The 19,322-nt window shown below is 54.7% G+C and overlaps 7 protein-coding genes across 7 annotated transcripts; 4 read left to right on the top strand and 3 right to left on the bottom strand.

Moving 5' to 3' along the window:
- The first annotated feature begins 125 nt into the window (after window positions 1-125).
- N656DRAFT_782104 (FabD/lysophospholipase-like protein) lies at window positions 126-1,955 on the top strand. Its single transcript, XM_064815699.1, has 2 exons — window positions 126-455; window positions 529-1,955. Exons 1-2 carry the CDS (start codon window positions 269-271, stop codon window positions 1,617-1,619), a joined length of 1,278 nt encoding a protein of 425 aa, XP_064667645.1. The 5' UTR covers window positions 126-268; the 3' UTR covers window positions 1,620-1,955.
- A 211-nt stretch (window positions 1,956-2,166) lies between these two features.
- On the top strand, window positions 2,167-2,844 carry N656DRAFT_714409 (Sedlin; the record flags this gene model as incomplete). The annotated part of the gene is made up of 2 exons (XM_064811969.1): window positions 2,167-2,217; window positions 2,296-2,844. The coding sequence occupies 2 exons, from the start codon at window positions 2,167-2,169 to the stop codon at window positions 2,842-2,844; spliced, it is 600 nt and encodes a 199-aa protein (XP_064667646.1).
- A 206-nt stretch (window positions 2,845-3,050) lies between these two features.
- N656DRAFT_714500 (uncharacterized protein) lies at window positions 3,051-4,644 on the bottom strand (the record flags this gene model as incomplete). Its single annotated transcript, XM_064811978.1, has 3 exons — window positions 3,051-4,031; window positions 4,120-4,173; window positions 4,255-4,644. The coding sequence occupies 3 exons, from the start codon at window positions 4,642-4,644 to the stop codon at window positions 3,051-3,053; spliced, it is 1,425 nt and encodes a 474-aa protein (XP_064667647.1).
- An 836-nt stretch (window positions 4,645-5,480) lies between these two features.
- N656DRAFT_782108 (uncharacterized protein) lies at window positions 5,481-8,300 on the bottom strand. Its single transcript, XM_064815700.1, has one exon. The coding sequence runs from the start codon at window positions 7,885-7,887 to the stop codon at window positions 5,908-5,910; it is 1,980 nt and encodes a 659-aa protein (XP_064667648.1). The 5' UTR covers window positions 7,888-8,300; the 3' UTR covers window positions 5,481-5,907.
- A 453-nt stretch (window positions 8,301-8,753) lies between these two features.
- Window positions 8,754-13,148, top strand: N656DRAFT_800338 (uncharacterized protein; the record flags this gene model as incomplete). The annotated part of the gene is made up of 4 exons (XM_064818000.1): window positions 8,754-9,074; window positions 9,140-9,209; window positions 9,281-12,661; window positions 12,745-13,148. 4 exons carry the CDS (start codon window positions 8,754-8,756, stop codon window positions 13,146-13,148), a joined length of 4,176 nt encoding a protein of 1,391 aa, XP_064667649.1.
- A 1,983-nt stretch (window positions 13,149-15,131) lies between these two features.
- Window positions 15,132-16,313, bottom strand: N656DRAFT_296962 (uncharacterized protein). The gene has a single exon (XM_064809161.1). The coding sequence runs from the start codon at window positions 16,165-16,167 to the stop codon at window positions 15,403-15,405; it is 765 nt and encodes a 254-aa protein (XP_064667650.1). The 5' UTR covers window positions 16,168-16,313; the 3' UTR covers window positions 15,132-15,402.
- Window positions 16,314-16,374: 61 nt separating this feature from the next.
- On the top strand, window positions 16,375-17,905 carry N656DRAFT_714478 (kinase-like protein; the record flags this gene model as incomplete). The annotated part of the gene is made up of 4 exons (XM_064811977.1): window positions 16,375-16,503; window positions 16,581-16,650; window positions 16,716-16,864; window positions 16,925-17,905. 4 exons carry the CDS (start codon window positions 16,375-16,377, stop codon window positions 17,903-17,905), a joined length of 1,329 nt encoding a protein of 442 aa, XP_064667651.1.
- Window positions 17,906-19,322: the final 1,417 nt, after the last annotated feature.

Below are 19,322 nucleotides of genomic sequence, written 5' to 3' on the forward strand. Positions count from 1 at the left end.
CGGAATGGACTCTCCGTTTTGGGACTCCCGCCAAGGCTGCTTTTCCCCGGCTACTCCCCGGCTACTCCCGGCTACTCCCGGCTACTGCATGCTGTTCTTTCCTGTGACATATTTGCTGGCACGCACCCCACTGAGATTACCCTCCGCAACCACTTGCACCAGCAGCGCTGGATCGTCAGAACCCGCACAATCGATGAGGCGGCCGACCTGATCGCCCCAGCTCCGCACTGGCTGGCCGCTGGCGACAATTACTGCATTCCATCCTAGCATGAGAATGCTTCTGCCGCGCGGGCCCTGTCGCGCGCTCGCCCCCAATGCAGCCCGTCATCTAAGCGCAGCCTTGGCGTCCACGTCACACCTCAGACTCAAAGAGCAGCCGGCATCGCAAGTGCAATCACACGTCCGGCATGCTTCGACGGACAAGGTCCGGCCAAGAACGGCCGTCTTCTTCCCAGGTTCGTGCAATTGCTCTGCAGAAACCCCCCTGCTTTTGCCGTCATCTCCGGACTGACATCCTGACTCCGATAGGCCAAGGCGTGCACAAGGTGGGCATGCTTACACCTTGGCTAGAAGCCTTCCCTGCGACGGCTACGCCCATCATCCAAGAGATCGACCACATCGTCGGATTCAAACTCTCGGACGTTATTCAGAATGGACCCGGGAAGGTGCTCAACCTGACGCCGAACGCTCAGCCGGCCATCATGGCGACGTCGATCTTGATTCTACGTATTCTCGAACAGGAATTCGGCTTTAGGGTATCGGAGCGGGCCGACTTCACGCTGGGCCATTCGCTCGGCGAGTTCGCAGCACTCGTGGCGAGTGGCTTCCTCGAGTTCGAGGACAGCCTCTCCATGGTGCAAAAGCGCGCCAAGGCCATGGCTGCGGCCACGGCGGCGGCCGCGAAGGAGTACGGCGGCGAGTACGGCATGGTGGCCATCGTGAGCGAGCCCGAGTACATGCCGTCCCTGATCAACGCGATCCACGAATTTGTGGGCTACAGCAGCGCCGGGAGCAAGGCCGAGAGCGCCGAAGACCGGTCGCCCATTGAGCAAGTGCTCATCGCCAACATCAACAGCAAGAACCAAATCGTGCTCAGCGGCAACATTGAGCGCATCAAGACGCTCGTCGCGCACGTCAGGCAGTTTCTGGGCCATGACCCGCGTGCCGTGCGCCTCAACAGCGACAGTCCCTTTCATAGTCCCATCATGAAGCCCGCTGTGGCGGTGATGCACAACATCCTGGCAGGCAAGAGCCGCGTCCGGGGGAAGGAGGACGATGACATCGTCACGTGGCCAGGCACGGTGCCCTGTATTAGCAACGTCACGGCGCGGCCATTTGAGAGCAAGGCCGAGCTGAAGGACCTGCTGGCTCGGCAGTGCCTCGAGACGGTGCGCTGGTGGGACAGCATAAAGTATCTGGACCAGGAGCAGAAGGTCAGGAGGTGGGTTGGCATTGGCCCGGGCAAAGTCGGGCGCAACCTGGTGGGCAAGGAGGTGGGCATGAGGGGTAGGGATACGGTGAAAGGCGGCGGGGTCTGGGCGATTACCGACCCGAGCGAAATCGACGAAGTGCTCAGGGGGTTGGAAGAAACCGAATACCTTGCTGCTGACGAGGAGTAGACTCTCGTGCTGTCCTGTGCAGGGAAGGCCCGTTGACGCACTCACATTCTAGAGGTTGCGGACGGTGACGTGCATGCTGTTGGTTTACACGAATCAGGGGAAGCGGCGGACATGGATGTGATCGCTCAACAGTGGAACACAACGAATGCAACATCCTATGCATTCGCGAGACTACTAAGTTATCTTGCGCTGTCTTATGCCTGCGCCGAGATTTATTAGGTATTCGCATTAGTCTAACATTTGGATAACGTTAGTCGTCTCAAGAAATGTTAGACGGACATGGCATCGTCTCCACGTCTGAGGTGATATTCCGTTATAAAACGGTCTTCTTTGGTGGCTCACCGTTTGGTTGCGTGTGTTTGTAACGTTAGGACACTTCGTATTTCCAGGTACTGTACTCCCGTGCAACTAAAGCCCCTGCAGTGGCAGTAGCAGCCCCGGCAGCATGAGCGTTTCCTTAACACCGAGCTCTGTGCAATCAAATCGGAGCTCGTCGGGTTACCGTCAGCATCCACGCAAGACTCGAGAGAAACTGGTCCGGCTCATCATGGCGACCGCAATCCCCTCGATCGCCTGCCTCGGGGTGATTGGCCGAAATGTATTTATTATCCCTCTTGCAACGACTGTCTCCGAGTTTGCGGCGGGATTGACTAACTAATCAACTGAACATGGACAGAACAATCCCCTCCACACCTCGATCTTCCCATCTTACGACCCCTCGACCAACACCTTCCGCCCAGTCCGCACCCCGCTGCAATTCTCACTCATCCTCTCTAGCACTCTGGACGTATTTGAGCTCCGCGCCCGCCAGAACGCGGCCGCGGGCGTCGGGCTGACAGGCGACTTTGGGCTGCTGCACGCCATCGACGACCGCCTGGCCGCCTACGGTTTTGAGACTAACACAGGCACGCGCTTCGTTGTGGTCGTCGACATGCGCGGGCGAAGGATCGACAGCGCCGTCGCCGCAGGGCTGGTCGAAGGCGGCGGCAAGGACAAGCGGCTGCTCGCCAGCACCGCCGCCGCCGGACTAAGAGAGGGCGAGATGCGCCCCGTTTTCAAGGCCATGCACGCCGCCTACATCCGCCTGACGCAGAACCCTTTTTACGAGCCCGACGAGCACTCGCCGCCCGCCGGCCACGGCGGCAAGAAGATTACGAGCAGGAAGTTTGCCGAGGACATGCGTCGGATCGGGGAGAACTGGACGCCGGGGGTCACGAACCTCTGAGAAAGGCTGCTTTGCTGGGATAGGGATGGGCGTGGGCGAGGCAACAGGCGGTATCCGGGCCAGCCAAGTGCACTTATTTCACCAGGCTGTCTCTCCCCCGGACTCAACGATGATGGACATCGGCGCGCAACTGCGACCGTCGCTACAGAACCCCAACGCCAGAAGCATAAACAAGTGGAAGCTCTTCCCGAGCACCAGCCCACCCGTCAACCGCCATTCGTCAGACTGAACGCCTCAAATGTCACCCCTTCAGTTTCCTCCCACCCCTGGCCTTCAGTCCTCGCCATCTTGGCCCAACCCCTCACCATAGCCCGCCAGTAGCACGCCTCGGCAGCAGGACTGAAATACCCGCCTCCGTGGAACAGCTCCCTCTGTCTCCGCGCGATGCCCTCGGCCACATCCGGACGCTTCTCTAGCCATGCCACGGTATCCCCCAAATCGGACCAGTCAGGTGCGACAAACACAATGTTGGCCTCCTCTGGTTTGTAATGCAGCGGCCAGGACCGGCGGACCCTTTCCGAGGGGACCCAGCCGCCGCGGCCGCTGCCCGACTTGGGGGCCGCCAGGCCGAGGTCGCTTGAGAAGAGCGGCCGGACCAGGTGCGTCGTGTGCTGCAGCCACTGGATGGGCGGCGTGAGCACCACGCTGGCGCACATTTGCAGGAACTGGAACCGGCCGCTGTAGGCGATGCCCTCGGTGTGCACGACATACTTGTATCGGCAAAACTCCTCGATCGGCAGCGCGTTGCTCGCGTTGTGGTTGTTGCCGTTTCCTCCCGTCCACTCGAGTGGCTCCACGTCGGCCCACGGTTTTCCTCGAGCTGCCTTGACCAGGTTCTGCCGCAGCCGCGGGCTCTGCACGCTGTTGAACCACGTCGTGCCTCGCCAGACGGCCTTGGGAATTTTCTTGTTCCAGGGAACCCCGCGCTCCAGATCCGTAATGGCCGCCGCCGCCCGACCCATGGAGCCGATAAAGGGCAGGTTCCACGCCCAAAAGGAGAAGTGCGGCATGAGAAAGGACCGCGCGTTGGGGTCTGTGGGCCGGAAGGACGGGTCGGCGGGGCGGCTGTACGTCCAGGCTGTCCCGAACGGCTGGTCCTGGAAGTTGAGCGTGAAGATGGTGTCGGGGATCGGCTCGGGCGAGGTGAGCAGCGCCCGGTGGAGTTGGTGCAGCGCTGCGGTGCGTGACTGATGGCCCATTGGGTTGGTTAGGTAGGGAGTCGGCAACACAATGTACTACCGGTAGAATTGGAAAGGGTGCGGCTGCTTTGCTTACGTTCAACATTTCTTGCGAGAGATCTGATCTGCGCTGCGCGTGTATTATGTATATCTGTTTTTCAGACTGCCGTGAGCTGTCGCCTTTTCTTCCTCTGCTTATTGTGTCTCTGGAACAGCGGGCGTGCATAGGTACCTGTCCGTCCTTGATCCTCCCTTGAAGAGGGCCCAGATCGCCCGTCTGCTTCACCTGGAAAGGGCCCTCGGCCACGGCATCGTCAATCTCCTTTGTCAAGCCGGGGAATGTGGCCTTGCACTGCTCTTCGCTAAGCGACAGATTGTTGAGCACCTCTGGTGGTGGTGGTGTTGGCGGTTGCCGGTGTTGTTGCTGCTTAGAGGATGTCACCGACGACGACCGTGCTTGCCCGGCGTTGGACCCGGATGATGATGACGAGGATGGCGTCCTTGAGACGAACACTAGGCAGTAAATCCCTAGACAGAATCCTAGGAGGAGCGTGATCTGTCTTAGCCGGCGGTTTGCCCTCCTCCGATTAGGCCGTGGCAGCAATAACCTCTTGTCGCCCATGATGGCGCCCCCGACGACTCCTGCGAGTCCTCGCAGGTAAGATTTTGAAAGTACGAATAGTTGCTGTAATTAGTAGGAGGGGCAGAGCTACATGTCACCATAGGCTGCTGGAGCTTGAAAAAACAATGGAAAAGGGTCCAGTCCGGGCTGCGATGGATACAAGTCGAGACTGGATTTCCTGGTATGCATCATGGCATCTAGGTATCTTTCTATATTGTCTGCCTACCGTTGGCTACTTTGTCATGCATGGCCAGATCGAGGGTATGTGAGGGACATAACAGGGGGGGATTGGGGGAATGCAACGGGGTGTTGGATGCTAGACTCCGGGGGGACTGGTTCCGAAGCTCTACGCAGTCTCTGGTGATTTGGCCTTTTCTCTTGCCAATTCGGCTCGGACGGGAGCCCAAAAGGAATTGGAGTTGGACGCCGGGGCGTGGTTGCACGAATGGATGGCCGGCAAAAATGGCAACGTAGTAGTTCAAGTTGTTGAGCTTCCTTCGGGATGGTGATGAAACGTTTTGACAGGAGAGGATCAAATACGGCAAAGCATGGATAATTGGATTCTTTGCCATCTCCATGTGAAACCTGGACAATGGCGTGGTAGGAGTAGCGCCAACAAGTTTCGACTCTAGGGATACAGTTTCTAGACTACTACGATAGTAGTTCCTCCTACCTAGTAGTATAATCATTCATCATTATTAAGCAACTCTAATTCGAGCCTTATGGTAGGAATGCCGGAACGAATACACAGTACAACACTAAAATACATTATGCCGGGCACCATAACCCGGTACGCATGCGCAGGACAATCTGAGCAGGGGACAAGCACTGCTCAGTGAGGCTTTGAGCTGTGAACAAACAGTGATAGCGGGTTATCAGCTTAGGGCGACGCTTCCTCATGCCTCAAGGGGAGCTTTGATTTGATAGCCCTGGCAGTGTGTCTGATTGTATTCGCGCACTCGTTTTGTTAGAGGAGATGGGAGATGCCTTGTCGATCTAGTCAAGCAACGCTAATTCTGCTAGGCGTGCCTGGTAGAAGGCGGAACACCACAAAAGTAGTTGATTCTATGGGAACAGCCTCTCACCTTGTATGGACTACATCCATGGATGTCAATAGAGGCAAGCCATTCTGCCACCAGGGCAGTAATACCTGGATCAGTAGCTTGGGCTGTTTCTTTGAGGGAAACATAAGGTATGCTGGGTTGTCAAGTCTACCTACCTACTATAGCAGCTAAAATGTCATACTGTAACCCTCAACTCCAGTCACCCACCGCTCTTCAACCTAGCAACTCTAAACCGCGCCAGGCCCGCGGGTTCCTCAAGTTCAACTGACCCGCTTGTCGTGATTTCGCTCGGCAGACGTTCTGGCAGACGCGAGGGGAGCGGCGTCGACGCATCCGTCCCCTCCCAATGCCTAGCCTCCCTGGGCAGCGGCTGCCACCAACCATCGCCCGTCCTCGCGTGCCACTGGGCGCTGCAAAGCTCCCACAGCCGGCTCGTAGCCCGCTTGTAGGCGAAGCGTTCGTCCTCGCCGGTAAACGCCGCACCAGCCTTGTTGAAATCAATCATCTTTGTGCTCGGCTCAGCCGTGCCAAAGTCCGAGTCCTGCTCCGGGTTGTACTTTGAATTCCGCGACGCCGAGTACGTTGAAATATTGGGACGAAAGGGAGCTGTTTGGTCCTGGTAGACCTCGGCAATGGTTTCCGAATACGTTGCATCCATGCCGTGATCCTCTCTGGCAGCTGCGGTATGCTGGCTCTCGTTTAGTGTTGGTGCCGCTTGTTTTCTCATCTCCGGGAAGAAGAGGCCATCGGGGCCAACCTCTGCTCTGATGACCAGTTTGCACCGCGCCTCGTAAAGTGCGTCGAGGAGCGTAATGAATCGTCGTGCCTCATTCTTCATGGCGATACTCAGGACTGGAACTTGATCGATAATAAACGTGTGGAAGTGTGATGCGAGAGTAATATAGTCCGCCGGCCCTAATGAGTCAACGAGCTCGGCAAACGTCCAATACGACACGCCGTCATGTTGCCGCGGAATATCGACCCGCCTCCCATATACTATCACGGAGGATGGACGCCAACTGAGGTCTTGAATATCTCCGTAGCTCGGATTCGCGTTGCTAGCCAGCAGTACCGTCCTTGCCCATGTTTCCACATTATCGGATAGTATGAAATACTTGGCCGGCCTCTGAACTACGTTTTCGAGTTCTTGTTCTCGACCGTCGCCATCTGCCGTTGACACAGAAATGCTCTCTGCTTCGGAGTGCCCCGGAACAGACTCAGGAAAGGGAATTCGAATTGATTCGATCTGCTTGACAAAGCAGGCCTCTCTCCTTCTCCAATCTCTAGAGCCTTCCATATGCCAGAAATCACACCGAGCTTTGAGTACTTCTAGAAAGGCGGCAAAATCACTGGTGTGACCAAACAACTCGCCGCCGGACCGGTTCTTGCCTATGCCCAGAACTCTGTCGACCAGGCCACCAGTAGCCGGCGGCGAGTAATGACCTCCGGTGGCCTTTTCAAGCTCCTCGGGCATCCGATTAGACGATGCCACGAGCACACCGCCGAGCTGAAAGAAGGCAATGAAGAGATTGTTCATGATTTTGCTTGCAGCCCTGTCGGGAAGCTGGAACTCGTCAAGGAATAAAATCGGAGAGGTTTCCACCATTTCTTTTGCCATCCAGAGAAGTGAATACTCTGGGTTATCGGCCGAGAAAAGGGGGTGAGACTTTCGAAATTCTTCCAGTCTCGCGAACGCATGAAGCATGAATGTGTTGAAATGCCATCTCTTCTTGCGGCGATTAGGCAAGCCCTCGGCTAGCAGGTCGAGAAGCATGGATTTGCCTATGCCTACCTCGCCAAAGAGAAACAGACCCTTTGGGGAGTCAACAGTAAGCGCAGCTTGGTGGCTCGTCAAGACCCTTGCCAGGGCTAGGCTGTCCTTTCCAGCATCCTTCTGAAAGAAACGGGCAAAGAGCGGATTGCGTCGGATGGGATGAGCGGGAGAGGCGAGCTCTTCCCCGACCGGCCGCTTGCGCACATCGACGGCCTCTGCGACCTGACGGAGCCTGCTCCTGTACTCGTGGGAGGGTGTGTAGTCCTTGAGTCTCAGGTACACCTTCTGTAAGTGGTGGACTAGACGGTACTGGGCCGCATCTGGGCTGTAGACACCCGTCGCAACGAGAGATGTGTACTTGACAAACGGGTCAGTGATGGTAAGGGAGGTCGCTGCCCGATTCATGGCCCAGTTGTCCAATCTACCTGCGCCAGATGAATGGATATGGAAGGTTGAAGGAAACAAAGAAATTGACAGGCTGACACAATAGAATAGTGCCACCGGGTTCCTTGATACGTATCCTTCACATCAGCGGTGTCCTGGTTATCAGCGGGGCGTTCCGCAATGCCGTGGATGTCATGTCATTCAGGTGCTCCTAAATAGTACTGTATCCGTTGCGCACAAGTCAAACCCAACATCGAGATCAAAGTGACGATTCGGCCGTTCCTGATGAGGTTCTGTATGGAGTGTCTTGTATACGTTGAAAGTTTATTGTGCGCGATCCTCGTCAAGAAATTGTCTCTTGATCGAAACTTGGTCCTCGATGATTGGATCATCAGGAGGGAAAGTGCAAAAATGGAAGGAAAAAGGGATCTGTCAATGCAGCGCTTGTTGAGCTGTTTGTGGTCGTGCGTCTGCCAAGTGCCTTGTGGATCTGGGTGGGGCGCATCTTCCATCGGAAGCTAGGGGGCTAGAGTGCGCGTGGAGATCGCGGGCAGCCAGTAGCAAGGCCCAAAATTTTGGCCAAGGTCAACACAGTCCAATCGATGAAGGCTTCGTCACTCATGCTTTTTGTGCCTTCTGCCCGCCGTTGAGAAGAGGTCGTTCTGACCTGTCCCCGGTCACATTGCAGCTTCCTTCTCCGCCTCCCTCTGGTCTTGACGATATCCCATCTACAATTATTATCCCGCCAGCATTCGCGACTTATTTCTTCGAGCTGGTGATGGTATACTGAGCATTGCCGTTGCTGGCATTTCTTAGCTCGACGACGTCTCGAGGGTTGCGGAGATTCGACAGCCGGGAGGAACGAAATCATCGCATTGCCGGCGAAAATGTTCTCACCCGCGCTTCAAGAAGGCGGGCCTGCAAAAGGCACGCGAAGCAGTCGCCGCCGCCAGCGACCTGCCGGTTCCGATGCCTCCCTTCAGCAACAACCCAAGGCGAAGCGCCAGCGGGTGCCCCTGTCGGAGAGCACATTCCAAAATCCCGATGCTGCGCCCGAGATGTACGAGGTCAAGCCCGACAAGATCGACCTACTTGGGAAGCGCGACGGCATTGAAAATATCGTACCTCCGCGAAAGGAGCTCAGCGTCCGGTCCAAAAAACCCAAATTGGGCGAGAGAACGAGCAAAGGAGACGGGAGCATTATTTTGGTTTGCCGGCCCAATCTTTGCTCGCTTGACTTTGAAAAGCGACCAAGCTGACCGTGTTTATCTAGACCTCGAATAATGCATTCACAGTAAGCAAGCTGCCGGCGCTTCCAGATAGACTCCGCGCAGACGCGCAAAGTAAGACCAATTCCTTGTGCTCTCCGCTTGATCAACACTTGGCTTGACTCCTTGCTGACTCGTCCCAAAAGGTCGACAACACGGCGAGATCTACGCCTCAAACGGCTACGCCCTGACTCTCACCCATACACATGCTTTCGTCTGGCCCTATACTTCGACCGCGGCCTCTCCCGAGACTTTCATATTCACGCTTCCATACCCCTCAAAACATGCCTCCGATCCTCTCCCGCTCGGTTCCCTGGTGGCGCCGTCATCATCTTCGGACGAGCCCGGCTTGGTCATTGTCATGCCAGTTAGCGGCAAGATTGCCTACTGGGAATCCATTTCCAGTGCTGCGACGCTCGACTTCATCCGCCAACAACGGAGCGGAGTTGAGGATTCTATATACGGAATGTTCTCGGGAGAGCACGTCATCCAGGTCGTCAATGCCGAATCTGCCGGATTCGTCTTGGTATTCAGCAGCGGGAGATTAGCATACATGAGCGTAAGGGATACCCATGGGCGGCCTGGCATCTCGGTCCAATTCCTTCGGAGTGGTTTGAGCAGCAACGCCCTAGGATTTTTTGGTAGCATCCGGAATGTGTTGAGCGCCTCGATCTCCCGGGGAGATATCGCTGCTGCGCGGGCCGGTTACGGATCCAAAGTTGGAGAGCGAGTTGTCGTCACGGCAACGTCCAAAGGAAAACTTCACTCCTGGAAGCTACACCGCGGTGGTCACCATGAATTCTTGGCGGAATCCGATATTCGCGAGCGATTGCTCGATGCGATCCTTGAGGCGGATCCTGCTGTGGTCAATTTTCCACGGGATTCGTTCGAGGTCCTTGATTTTGCCTTTGTACCTCGGGGATTAGATCAGAAATATGTCGACGCGAGTCGCCTCAGCGAAGCGCTGACGCACGAGGACGACTCCTTGCAGCATATACTACTTCTGGTATCGTTCTCCAAGCAACATCAGGCCAGACACTCACTTGTTGAGGTAGTCATCGCCTCGGAAGGCCCAAGAGTGGGATCGGTTAGGCCGTTGACCTCGTATACCACCCCCGTCCGAAAGACAGCTCCTGAGAAGCCCCGGATCTATCTTCCGCGTCCCGGCCTCGTCGCGGTTATCGTCTTTGATCGGGCCGTGGTTGTCGCGTCCATGGTCTCACCGCCCGATAATCCGGATTCGCAGCTGCAGGAGGATACTCACACAATCCCCCCTAGTTTCGAGGATGTTATCGACTTCAGGGACGAAGAGTCTTTACAGGTTGTTGGTTCGGGCGTCGAAGAGCCCACTGGGAACGGACACTTGCAAGACGAGCTACGGAGTGCACACCGCCACAAGGCAAAAAATCCAACCGCCGTGCTGCTGCTGCAAGGGATAGGAACCGTCAGGCTCGCAGTCACCGATATCGACCGATTTGCGAGCGAAAAGCCCCCAGAGGTGACCGCGAAGAGCAAGCTGGAGCAGGCTGTGTTCTTTGGGTTGAAGGATGACAACCCATTGGTTTTCCAGGGAAGGAGAGCTCTCCAATTCTCCAACGAAGAGATTGGGAATGCGGCAATCGAACTGAGCCATGAAATCGTGAGCTCAAAAACACCTTTCATCCCGAACCTCCCGGCTTCCCTTGAAAACAACATGAAGAGCAGGATGGCGTACCTGGACGCCATAATCATCTACCTCAACGCGGCCAGAGTGAAACTGGATACGCGGACGAGATGGATGTTGCTCTACAACGCGGAGAAGATGGCGGTCGCGACTTGGATCTGGAAGAAGCACGAACAGTTCCTCGCAGAACGCCCCAAGGGCGACAAAAAGACGCTGATCTCCGAGACGGCGGACTACATCCACGAGAATCAAAAGACAGAGCTAAATACGGCTGTTGGTCAGGTGGATCCTGTCCGTCATTGGTTCATCTACGACGTGTGGCGGTTGGACATCTTCGTTGCCTGGGCTTACCAGATCATCAAGTACCAGTTCACCGAGCAGCTGGCAGATGAAGCGGGCCTAAATCGTATGATCTGGGAGGCTATCACTGTCAACAACGGAGCGCTTTTTGAGGCGCGCCAGTTTCGGTTTACGAGAGCGAGTCAGTACGGGATTGACCCTAAGCATGTCCCAAGCGGCGATGCTGCACTCGAACCGTGGACTGCTACCCATTTTATCACGAATAATTCCAAGCGATTGGTCGAGTTTTGCCACCAATGGCTCGACAGGTACTGGAAGGAGCCAGCAGAGGATAAGTCAATCGACCATCGCCTCATTAATTCTATTCGGCTCCTTCTGCCGTCCTTGACGAGCCAATATCTCACCTCCCTGACCGAATACTCCGCCTGGGCGGTGCTGAGCGATGACGCGCAGGCCCAGGAGCGAGGCAAGCTCTATCAGCAAATCTACCAGGATGATGCTTATGCCAAGATTCTGAGGTTGAAGGATTTCGACCTGTGGGATGAGGCCACCGAGCTTGCAAAGGAGTTAAGGGCATTTGATGCCCTTGCGGAGGTTGTGGTCCAGCAGATCCTAGTACTAGAGCAGGCTGCGGCGGAGGGCAACACAACAGACAGCGCCGCGCAAGAAAAACTCGCTCAAGCTCGAGTAAAGAAGCTGCAATTGGGCCATTTATTCGATGAATACAAAGAGGACTTTGCGTTCCGCGCTTATCATGTTCTTCTGGAGAGCAGTGGCGTTCAGTCCGTCCTGGACTTTCCTTTCGACAAGAATGGCTACGGTACCAGATTCCTCCGGACCAAGCCTGAACTTGCCAAAATATCCTGGATTAACGACGTCCAGAGAGAGAAGGACATTGACCACGCCGCCGAAACCCTGCTTAATCTAGGCCTCACCCGCGAGCAGCAGATCTGGAATAAGAAGATCGAGCTCAGCCTGAGCAAACTAGCACTCCTTGCTGAGGAAGCCGAACAGTCTACAAACGGCGATGGCGCCAGCAGCGCTCCGTCTGAGAGCGAAGAAAGGATCGGTGTCCACCTCGAAAAGATCGACCAAGCCCTGGAGCTCATCAAGATCCAAGATGACCTGTACAGCCAAATTCGACCTACCATCCAAGGGGGTGTCGACGAGTCAGCTGAGTTGGAGCTGGCCCTGAAGGAGCACGGCACCCTGATCCCCAAGAAGCAAAAGGGTCTGCAACAAATCTTTGAGACTGCCATGTCCCGCCTGCTCAAGCACGAAGCATTGGAGCCGCCTACCCTGATTGATCTGCTGACTTTGACATCGCTCGACGTCAAACACTTCGACGCCATCGGCGACCAATTTCTACTCGCCCTCAAAGTGGCCAGGTTTGGCCTCAAGGACGAGGATCGCGCCAATGCGGAGCGACTGATTTGGCGGCGATGCTTCATTCGCGACGATTGGAAGGTCGTCAATGAGACCAACATGAAGGGGGACCTTGACCAGCTCGCCGCCGTGGGGGATACGACCACCTACCGTGCTCTGTTTGCGGTGATTGACGAACGTGAGTTACTTCATCCTGCCTTAGCAATTTCCATCCCAATCTCCACAAAGCTATAATCATGACTTCTAACCCTTTTCTCACAGAACACTCCGACGAAACCTTCCACCCGTTTGTGAAGCCCTCGGAGGCCCTCGGCGTCTATGCTGAGTCGCTCGATCGTCGCTTCGACAGCATGGACGACGGGTCGCGCAGTAAGCTGCTCGAATCGATGAGGTGGGAGGATGCCCGCCTCAAGACCTTTATCGACAAGCACCAGCTCGAAGCCTGGTACCGCACCACGAAGGACTGTGCCGAGAAGACGGTCGCCGCTGCGTATGACCAGCTGACGGCAGAGAAGCAGCAGGCGCCGGCGCTGTCGCCGGCGAACAGGAACGGAAACGGATACGGCGCTCCCAAAGTGAGGCTGTTTGCTTCGACTTCTACTTCTCACGGAGGTCAGGACCGTGATGGTGCTGGTGGGAGTGGGAGACGTTTGTTTAGGGTTTGAGGGCGAATGGGGTAGCACGGATGGGGTATGACGGTTCTTGTTTGGTGTGGGCTTTTGTTTTTTCTTTGTCCTTTTTCCTCTCTCGGATTCATGAAGAATGGGATCCAGGGAGGAAAAATGGGTTGGCGAGTGAGAGGAGGGTTTCTGTCCTCTGCCTGAGGCAACCTGACGCTCGCTCTGGATCAACCTTTCTCTATTTGCATTGGTCTCTAGATGCAACACGGGCGCTGTTTGTTTCCTTCTCGTGAGCACTTAAAATGTACAAGTACTTGTGATATAGCCATTTTCCTTTTTATTTGGGATGGTTTGTTAATGATGACATGTCATGGAAACTAAGCAATGGCTCGGTGGGATAAGACTCGCTCTCAATATCGGAGGGGTAGAAATTGCATCTTGTTCACTCACCCCTGATGGTGTTCTGGTCATTTTATTATTGAATCCAACCTGTCTACATACTATCTGGTGTTGAAGATTCGTGCTTCAGATTGCGGCGGAGAGATCGATCCCTCGGCAGGAACGCGGTACGTATTGCTAAGGCACGCAAGAGGCATGAGGGAAGATGGCGAATCAGGATAGCGAGCTGAGATATAGGGGAGCAGGGTTGAAACTCTCAGAAGCAAAGATTACACTCAACGAACTTCCCGCTCGCACAGTAGCGACTTGGCGTTCAAAGGACGGCTTTCCGCATACGGAGTTAGGCACATCAAATCAATGAATTAAGGCAGGTAGTGTATGTACGCTTGATGATTGCCGTCATGCAAGCTCAATGCCACGCTGATTGATTGGTTTGACACTCTCAGCCGTTTGTTGTTCCAACTTTGCGCTGCTCGCAAGCTGTAACATCGATACTGCAGCCACAACGCTGGCTCCAGGCTACATCTCGTTGTCTAATGATTTTAAGGGTCTCTCCCTCTCCCAATTCAGCTGCTGCGAAGTTGCGCCTTGTTTATTACTCTACAGTGCCGTTAATTACGAAGCGAACTTGATGTACAGGATCAGGTATTGTACAACACCTTAGTGACGTTAAGTTCTCGTTGACCTTAACCGCTAACATTGTAGTCAACGGTAGCCTTGCTGTCGGAACTAGCCGTCTCGCCTCCCACATTGCGGCTGCGTCAATGCGGTCAGCAGTGCGTGCTGAATACGGAGTACCAAACGTTAGCGCTAACGTTGAATGTATCTGTACATTACAGTACTGAGTGTATGTACGGAGTGTGTACGAGGGCACGGATACTCATTACTCCGTACAATACTGTACTGTACAGGCGAGTTGAGGCGAACAGTTCACTGGCTTTCGTCTCATCAGAGCGGTGGTAAAGGTGATAGACAGGCTCGGTTGGGTAGTCGCTGAGGTTTGCTATTGCTATGTCTGTCATCTCAAAGTGCCCTGGCAGCATAGAAGCTGCATTCGAGAACAAAGAATGAGCTATGTATCGTTAGGTAAAATTATGTACTATGTATTTTACATACATAACCTCTGGCGTTACCCCAGACTCGTGGGCAATGGCAAACTCCACATGTGTGGAATCGAAACGGGAGCCCAGCCTTGGGAATAACGCTCTTGACGGTTCTTGATCTGCCGCTAGCGAGCCCAGGCTGTACGATTTGCGTGCCGTCGGTCGCTATCCCATAATTCCATGACTTTGCTTTGATGAGCATCGTTAATTATGGCAACACGAGAGAACAATCCGAGTCCCGGGGCTGACGTTACAATACAGTATGACTGCCGGCATAACTGCTGTATGTAAAGATAAGTATCAATACGAAGTACATACTCCGTAGAGGCACTTGAGTGAGGATGGAGCATTGGCGGCTGAACCCTTTGTTGCGTAAAGTTCTCATGCCTTTGGCCGCTTGTCTACCTCTGCTAGCTGAAAACCCAGCTACAGTACGTGTACGGAGCAACGAGGCTATGTCGTCCATCTAGGTAGCCTACTGTAGTAAGGAGTAAGGACGTGTGCAAAGTTCAAGATTGTACAGTTGCAATGGTCTGTTTGAAGTGGGGGCAACGCTCTCGTTGGAGTACCTATGCACATAAGCATAGGACGAGCACAGAGCAGCAAGAGATCTGGGCACTCAAAACCGGCTGACAAGCACCAATCGAGGCATGGGTTCGCCACGACTTCCACCTCTGTTTCTGTGGACGTGATTGGAAAATCCCAAGGGGGGATACGCCTATGATTATCCCGAATCTCTGCTTGAGTTGCTCTTCTCCAATCCAAACCAGTTCAGCCGCCGACGCGTTACGCACATCTTATCTTGTTATGGGCACGGCCCGGCACAGAGCAGCGAGTGCAGTGGGATTGACGGTGAACTGGGCCAACTGGCAGACAGCGGGAGGCCAAGGACTCGCTAACTTGCTGGGCGGGCCGTCCACAACAGCTGTTAGCCACTGGCGGATTTCCGGGATTGGATTGGCTGGATTGGCCAGGCCTTCAACGCCCCTTGCCCTGTTCGCCTGGCTCCACTGCGACGGGCCTTCCCTTCTCCCTTCTCTCGCCTTTTCCTCCTTCTCCATTTTGTATTCCGCCACACCGACCATCCGCCAAATCCTGTGTGCCTTTGCAAAGGCCACAGAACGACGAGTCGTGTCCGGGCGATTTGATTGTACTGCAAGAGCGAAACTGCGGGGCCCGCCAATCGGGTCTGTCCATCGGGGAGCCTTTGAGGCGTGGATTGCCCGTCTTCGGTGAAGGAACGGCTGAAGCACCGCGAGTGAAGTCACGTCTCGAGGCTCAACTTGCCCATACCATTCGCATATCCCACGCGGCTTGCACCGACAGCAACCGGACCGAGAGGCATCGTAGCACGATTTGTCTGCTTCGCAGCCGTCGCTGAACGACCACAGTGTATGACAGCAACGCAACCGCCTCATGCGAACAGCTGAGCTCCGCCCACCGCCTGTTGACAAGACCATCTGAGGCATTGTCCGAACTTGGGTGAGTTGGCTCGTGTGGCCTCCACCGCAGTTTAGATTCCCCCAACCCATCTCCCAAGGCTCCCAGACCCATCCCAGCATTCTTTTGATGCATCAGTGGATTGTTCACAGGCCAAAATATCTCCATCCATTTTACTCAAACGCATCACGACCGCCTTGACCCGCATAGCTGTTCATTTGAAATTTGTCCGACGATTGTGATGTCTAACTAATCCGGACAGATTTGTTTGCAGATATTCTGGGACGCGTCGATAATCAAAGTTCCGTCGCTTGCGCCCAGTCTCCAAAATGGCTTCATCATCGTCGAACGTTGTTGGAGTGCATTATAGAGTGGGGAAGAAGATCGGAGAGGGCTCCTTTGGCGTCATCTTTGAGGGAATGAACCTTCTCAATAGCCAGCAAGTGGCTATCAAGTTTGTACGTCGTCTGGCGCAAGCTCGTCTCTTCGCACAATTGGCTCCGCCTACAGGTGCTAACATCTTATTACCTTGCAGGAACCCAGGAAAAGTGATGCTCCTCAACTGCGAGATGAATACCGGACATACAAGATTCTCGTCGGTTGCCGTGAGTCTGCCCATTGAGCTCTCTGAGAAACGGCTGATGTGTTCTCTAACCACATGACTCTGCAGCTGGCATCCCAAACGTGTACTACTTCGGCCAAGAAGGGTTGCACAACATCCTGGTCATTGACCTGCTTGGCCCCTCGCTCGAAGATCTCTTTGACCATTGCAATCGGAGGTTCAGCTTGAAAACTGTTGTCATGGTTGCAAAGCAGATGGTATGTGCTCCTTGTTGTGGCTTTGTTCGCTCGTCGGTCTAATCTGACTGCTTCTCGCAGTTGTCGCGTGTGCAAACCATCCATGAGAAAAACCTGATCTACCGAGATATCAAGCCAGACAATTTTCTCATCGGGAGGCAGGGTACTAAGACTGCCAACGTTATCCATGTCGTTGATTTTGGCATGGCGAAGCAATACCGAGATCCCAAGACGAAACAGCACATCCCCTACCGCGAGCGCAAGTCCCTCTCTGGAACCGCGCGCTATATGAGTATCAACACACATCTCGGCAGGGAGCAGTCAAGGCGAGATGACCTGGAGGCATTGGGCCACGTCTTCATGTACTTCCTCCGGGGCGGTCTTCCTTGGCAAGGTCTTAAGGCTGCAACGAACAAGCAAAAGTACGAAAAGATTGGCGAAAAAAAGCAGACGACCGAGATCAAAGACCTGTGCGCAGGCTTCCCCGAGCAGTTTGCTCATTACCTCACCTACGTGCGCAACCTCGGATTTGAAGACACCCCCGACTACGACTACCTGCGGGACCTTTTCACACAGGCACTCAAGGAAGCGGGCCTTGTGGAAGATGGCGAGTACGACTGGATGAAGAAGCAGGACAAGAAGGGGGACTGGAACCGCCAGACTCTGCACGACCCAAACGCCCGGCCCGGGGCCTCGGCCATGGAGATCCACGGCAACTCGCGGGGGGCCACCACTCGTCACCAAAGCGAGCAGCCAGCCCCGGTTTTGACGCAGGGTCGTTTAAACGCGACGCACCCCCCGCTGCCGAGGCCGGTGATGGGCCAGCCGCAGCAGAAGCAACAAGGGCGGCCAAACGGCCCCGGATTGGCAAGCCCACGCCCGGCAGTTGGGGGTTACATGCAAGCGGCTCCTACACCAACAGGCTCGAGCAGCGCCCAGAATCTACCGCAGCGGCCAATGACGCATTCGCCCGCCCTCAACAGCCCGACCCAGCAGCAGAATAACCCTCAGCCGCAACCGACGGGCTTCCAGAAGTTCATGAAGACTCTATGCTGCGGTTAGAGGAGCTTGATGCTTGTCTTGACCTGATTTGGTGTCCTGTCAGGTAAGAAATCGAAGCCAACCTACAAAACATGCAACCAAAAACCAGCTTGCTAAGCTAAACGAAGTAGCGCGAGGCGGCGACGGGGGGTTGCGCTCTATATAGAGGCTTCCTGAGACGAGCGCGGCACGATCTGCCTGAAACATGCGTTTTTTTTTGCTTTTTGCATGGGACATAGAGGGTGCCTTCTTTCCATAGCGGTTTCCGGCACATGTGACGCCTCCTTGGACATCATCATTACGATCATGATAATTCGGTTCTTTCGGTTGCGGAGCCCCCCACCTTTCTTCTCTCTCCGGCCTGGACCCCTACCTGCTCGCTGGTGGCCCTGTCGAACGGGCAAGCGCATGCCGGGGAAAGGCTGCTATTCTCTTGGGCTTGGCAACGGGGGAAAGACAACACCACACACATGGCGATTGTTGTTTGGGACGTTCTTCCAAGCCGTGCCTCCGCAGATAACTCTACCTCATACCTATCTACCTACCTAATAATCAGCTCTATGCATCTCCCAATATCATTGCGACCATGAGAAAGGAAGAATTCGAGACCCTCCGCTCGCAACAAAAGACGGCATTGTAGACAGGCGTGGTTCGGCTTCTTACTAGCCTTGGCCGCGATTGGTCGGCCTGGATTGGATTGGACGAGGTGTCACATTTCTTTAAGCATCATGTTTTCCTTTGTCACGGATGATTGTGTCGCCTTTTTTTTTTCACTTTTTTTCCTTGTTCAGTTTGTTCTCATTTCAGGTTTCCGCCCTCGGCCGAGAATACATAATGACAATGGAATGCTTCTGAAGGTGGGCCTTACCGGAACGGGCTACAAGAGCGGTGCAGCCGTTGCTGTTGTCAGTGTTCTCGAAGGATCATTGTTGGTAGTCATATACCTCTTTCCTCTTGGTCTTAGGCACGGGGCAGCGGTTGCTTGGTTTCGTTATTACCGCCTTTAGTGTATGGTCGTTTCTTCGTTGTGCTTCAGATTTGTTTATGATGTGTCTTTTGCAAGGGCAGGCTGCCAGTCCTCAGCACTGGATACAATCGACGATGAATGGTGGGTTGGGGATGGACGGCAAGAAGGACCGGAGAAGAGACATGGAAACAGCCCGAGAACTCCAAGGCAGGAATGCCTGCTGTAGCGCCACACTATTTGATGAGGCACGGCATTGCATAGAGAGAAACAAAAGAAGAAGGATATAAATGGGGAGGAATAGAACGCATGGAGAAATTTCAACATTGGTGATTGAAAACGCCTGCTTGGTCCTGCCCTATCCCTGGATGAAAGAGATGTACACTGATGCTCCACTTCGAGGACGCCAGCCGTTCATAGCCAAGCATGTGCTATCACTACAGCGCCCAAATCCGTAACCATTGTATCTCATAC

This window comes from Canariomyces notabilis, assembly GCF_033297395.1.
Source record: "Canariomyces notabilis strain CBS 508.74 unplaced genomic scaffold N656scaffold_21, whole genome shotgun sequence".
Taxonomy (NCBI): domain Eukaryota; kingdom Fungi; phylum Ascomycota; class Sordariomycetes; order Sordariales; family Chaetomiaceae; genus Canariomyces; species Canariomyces notabilis.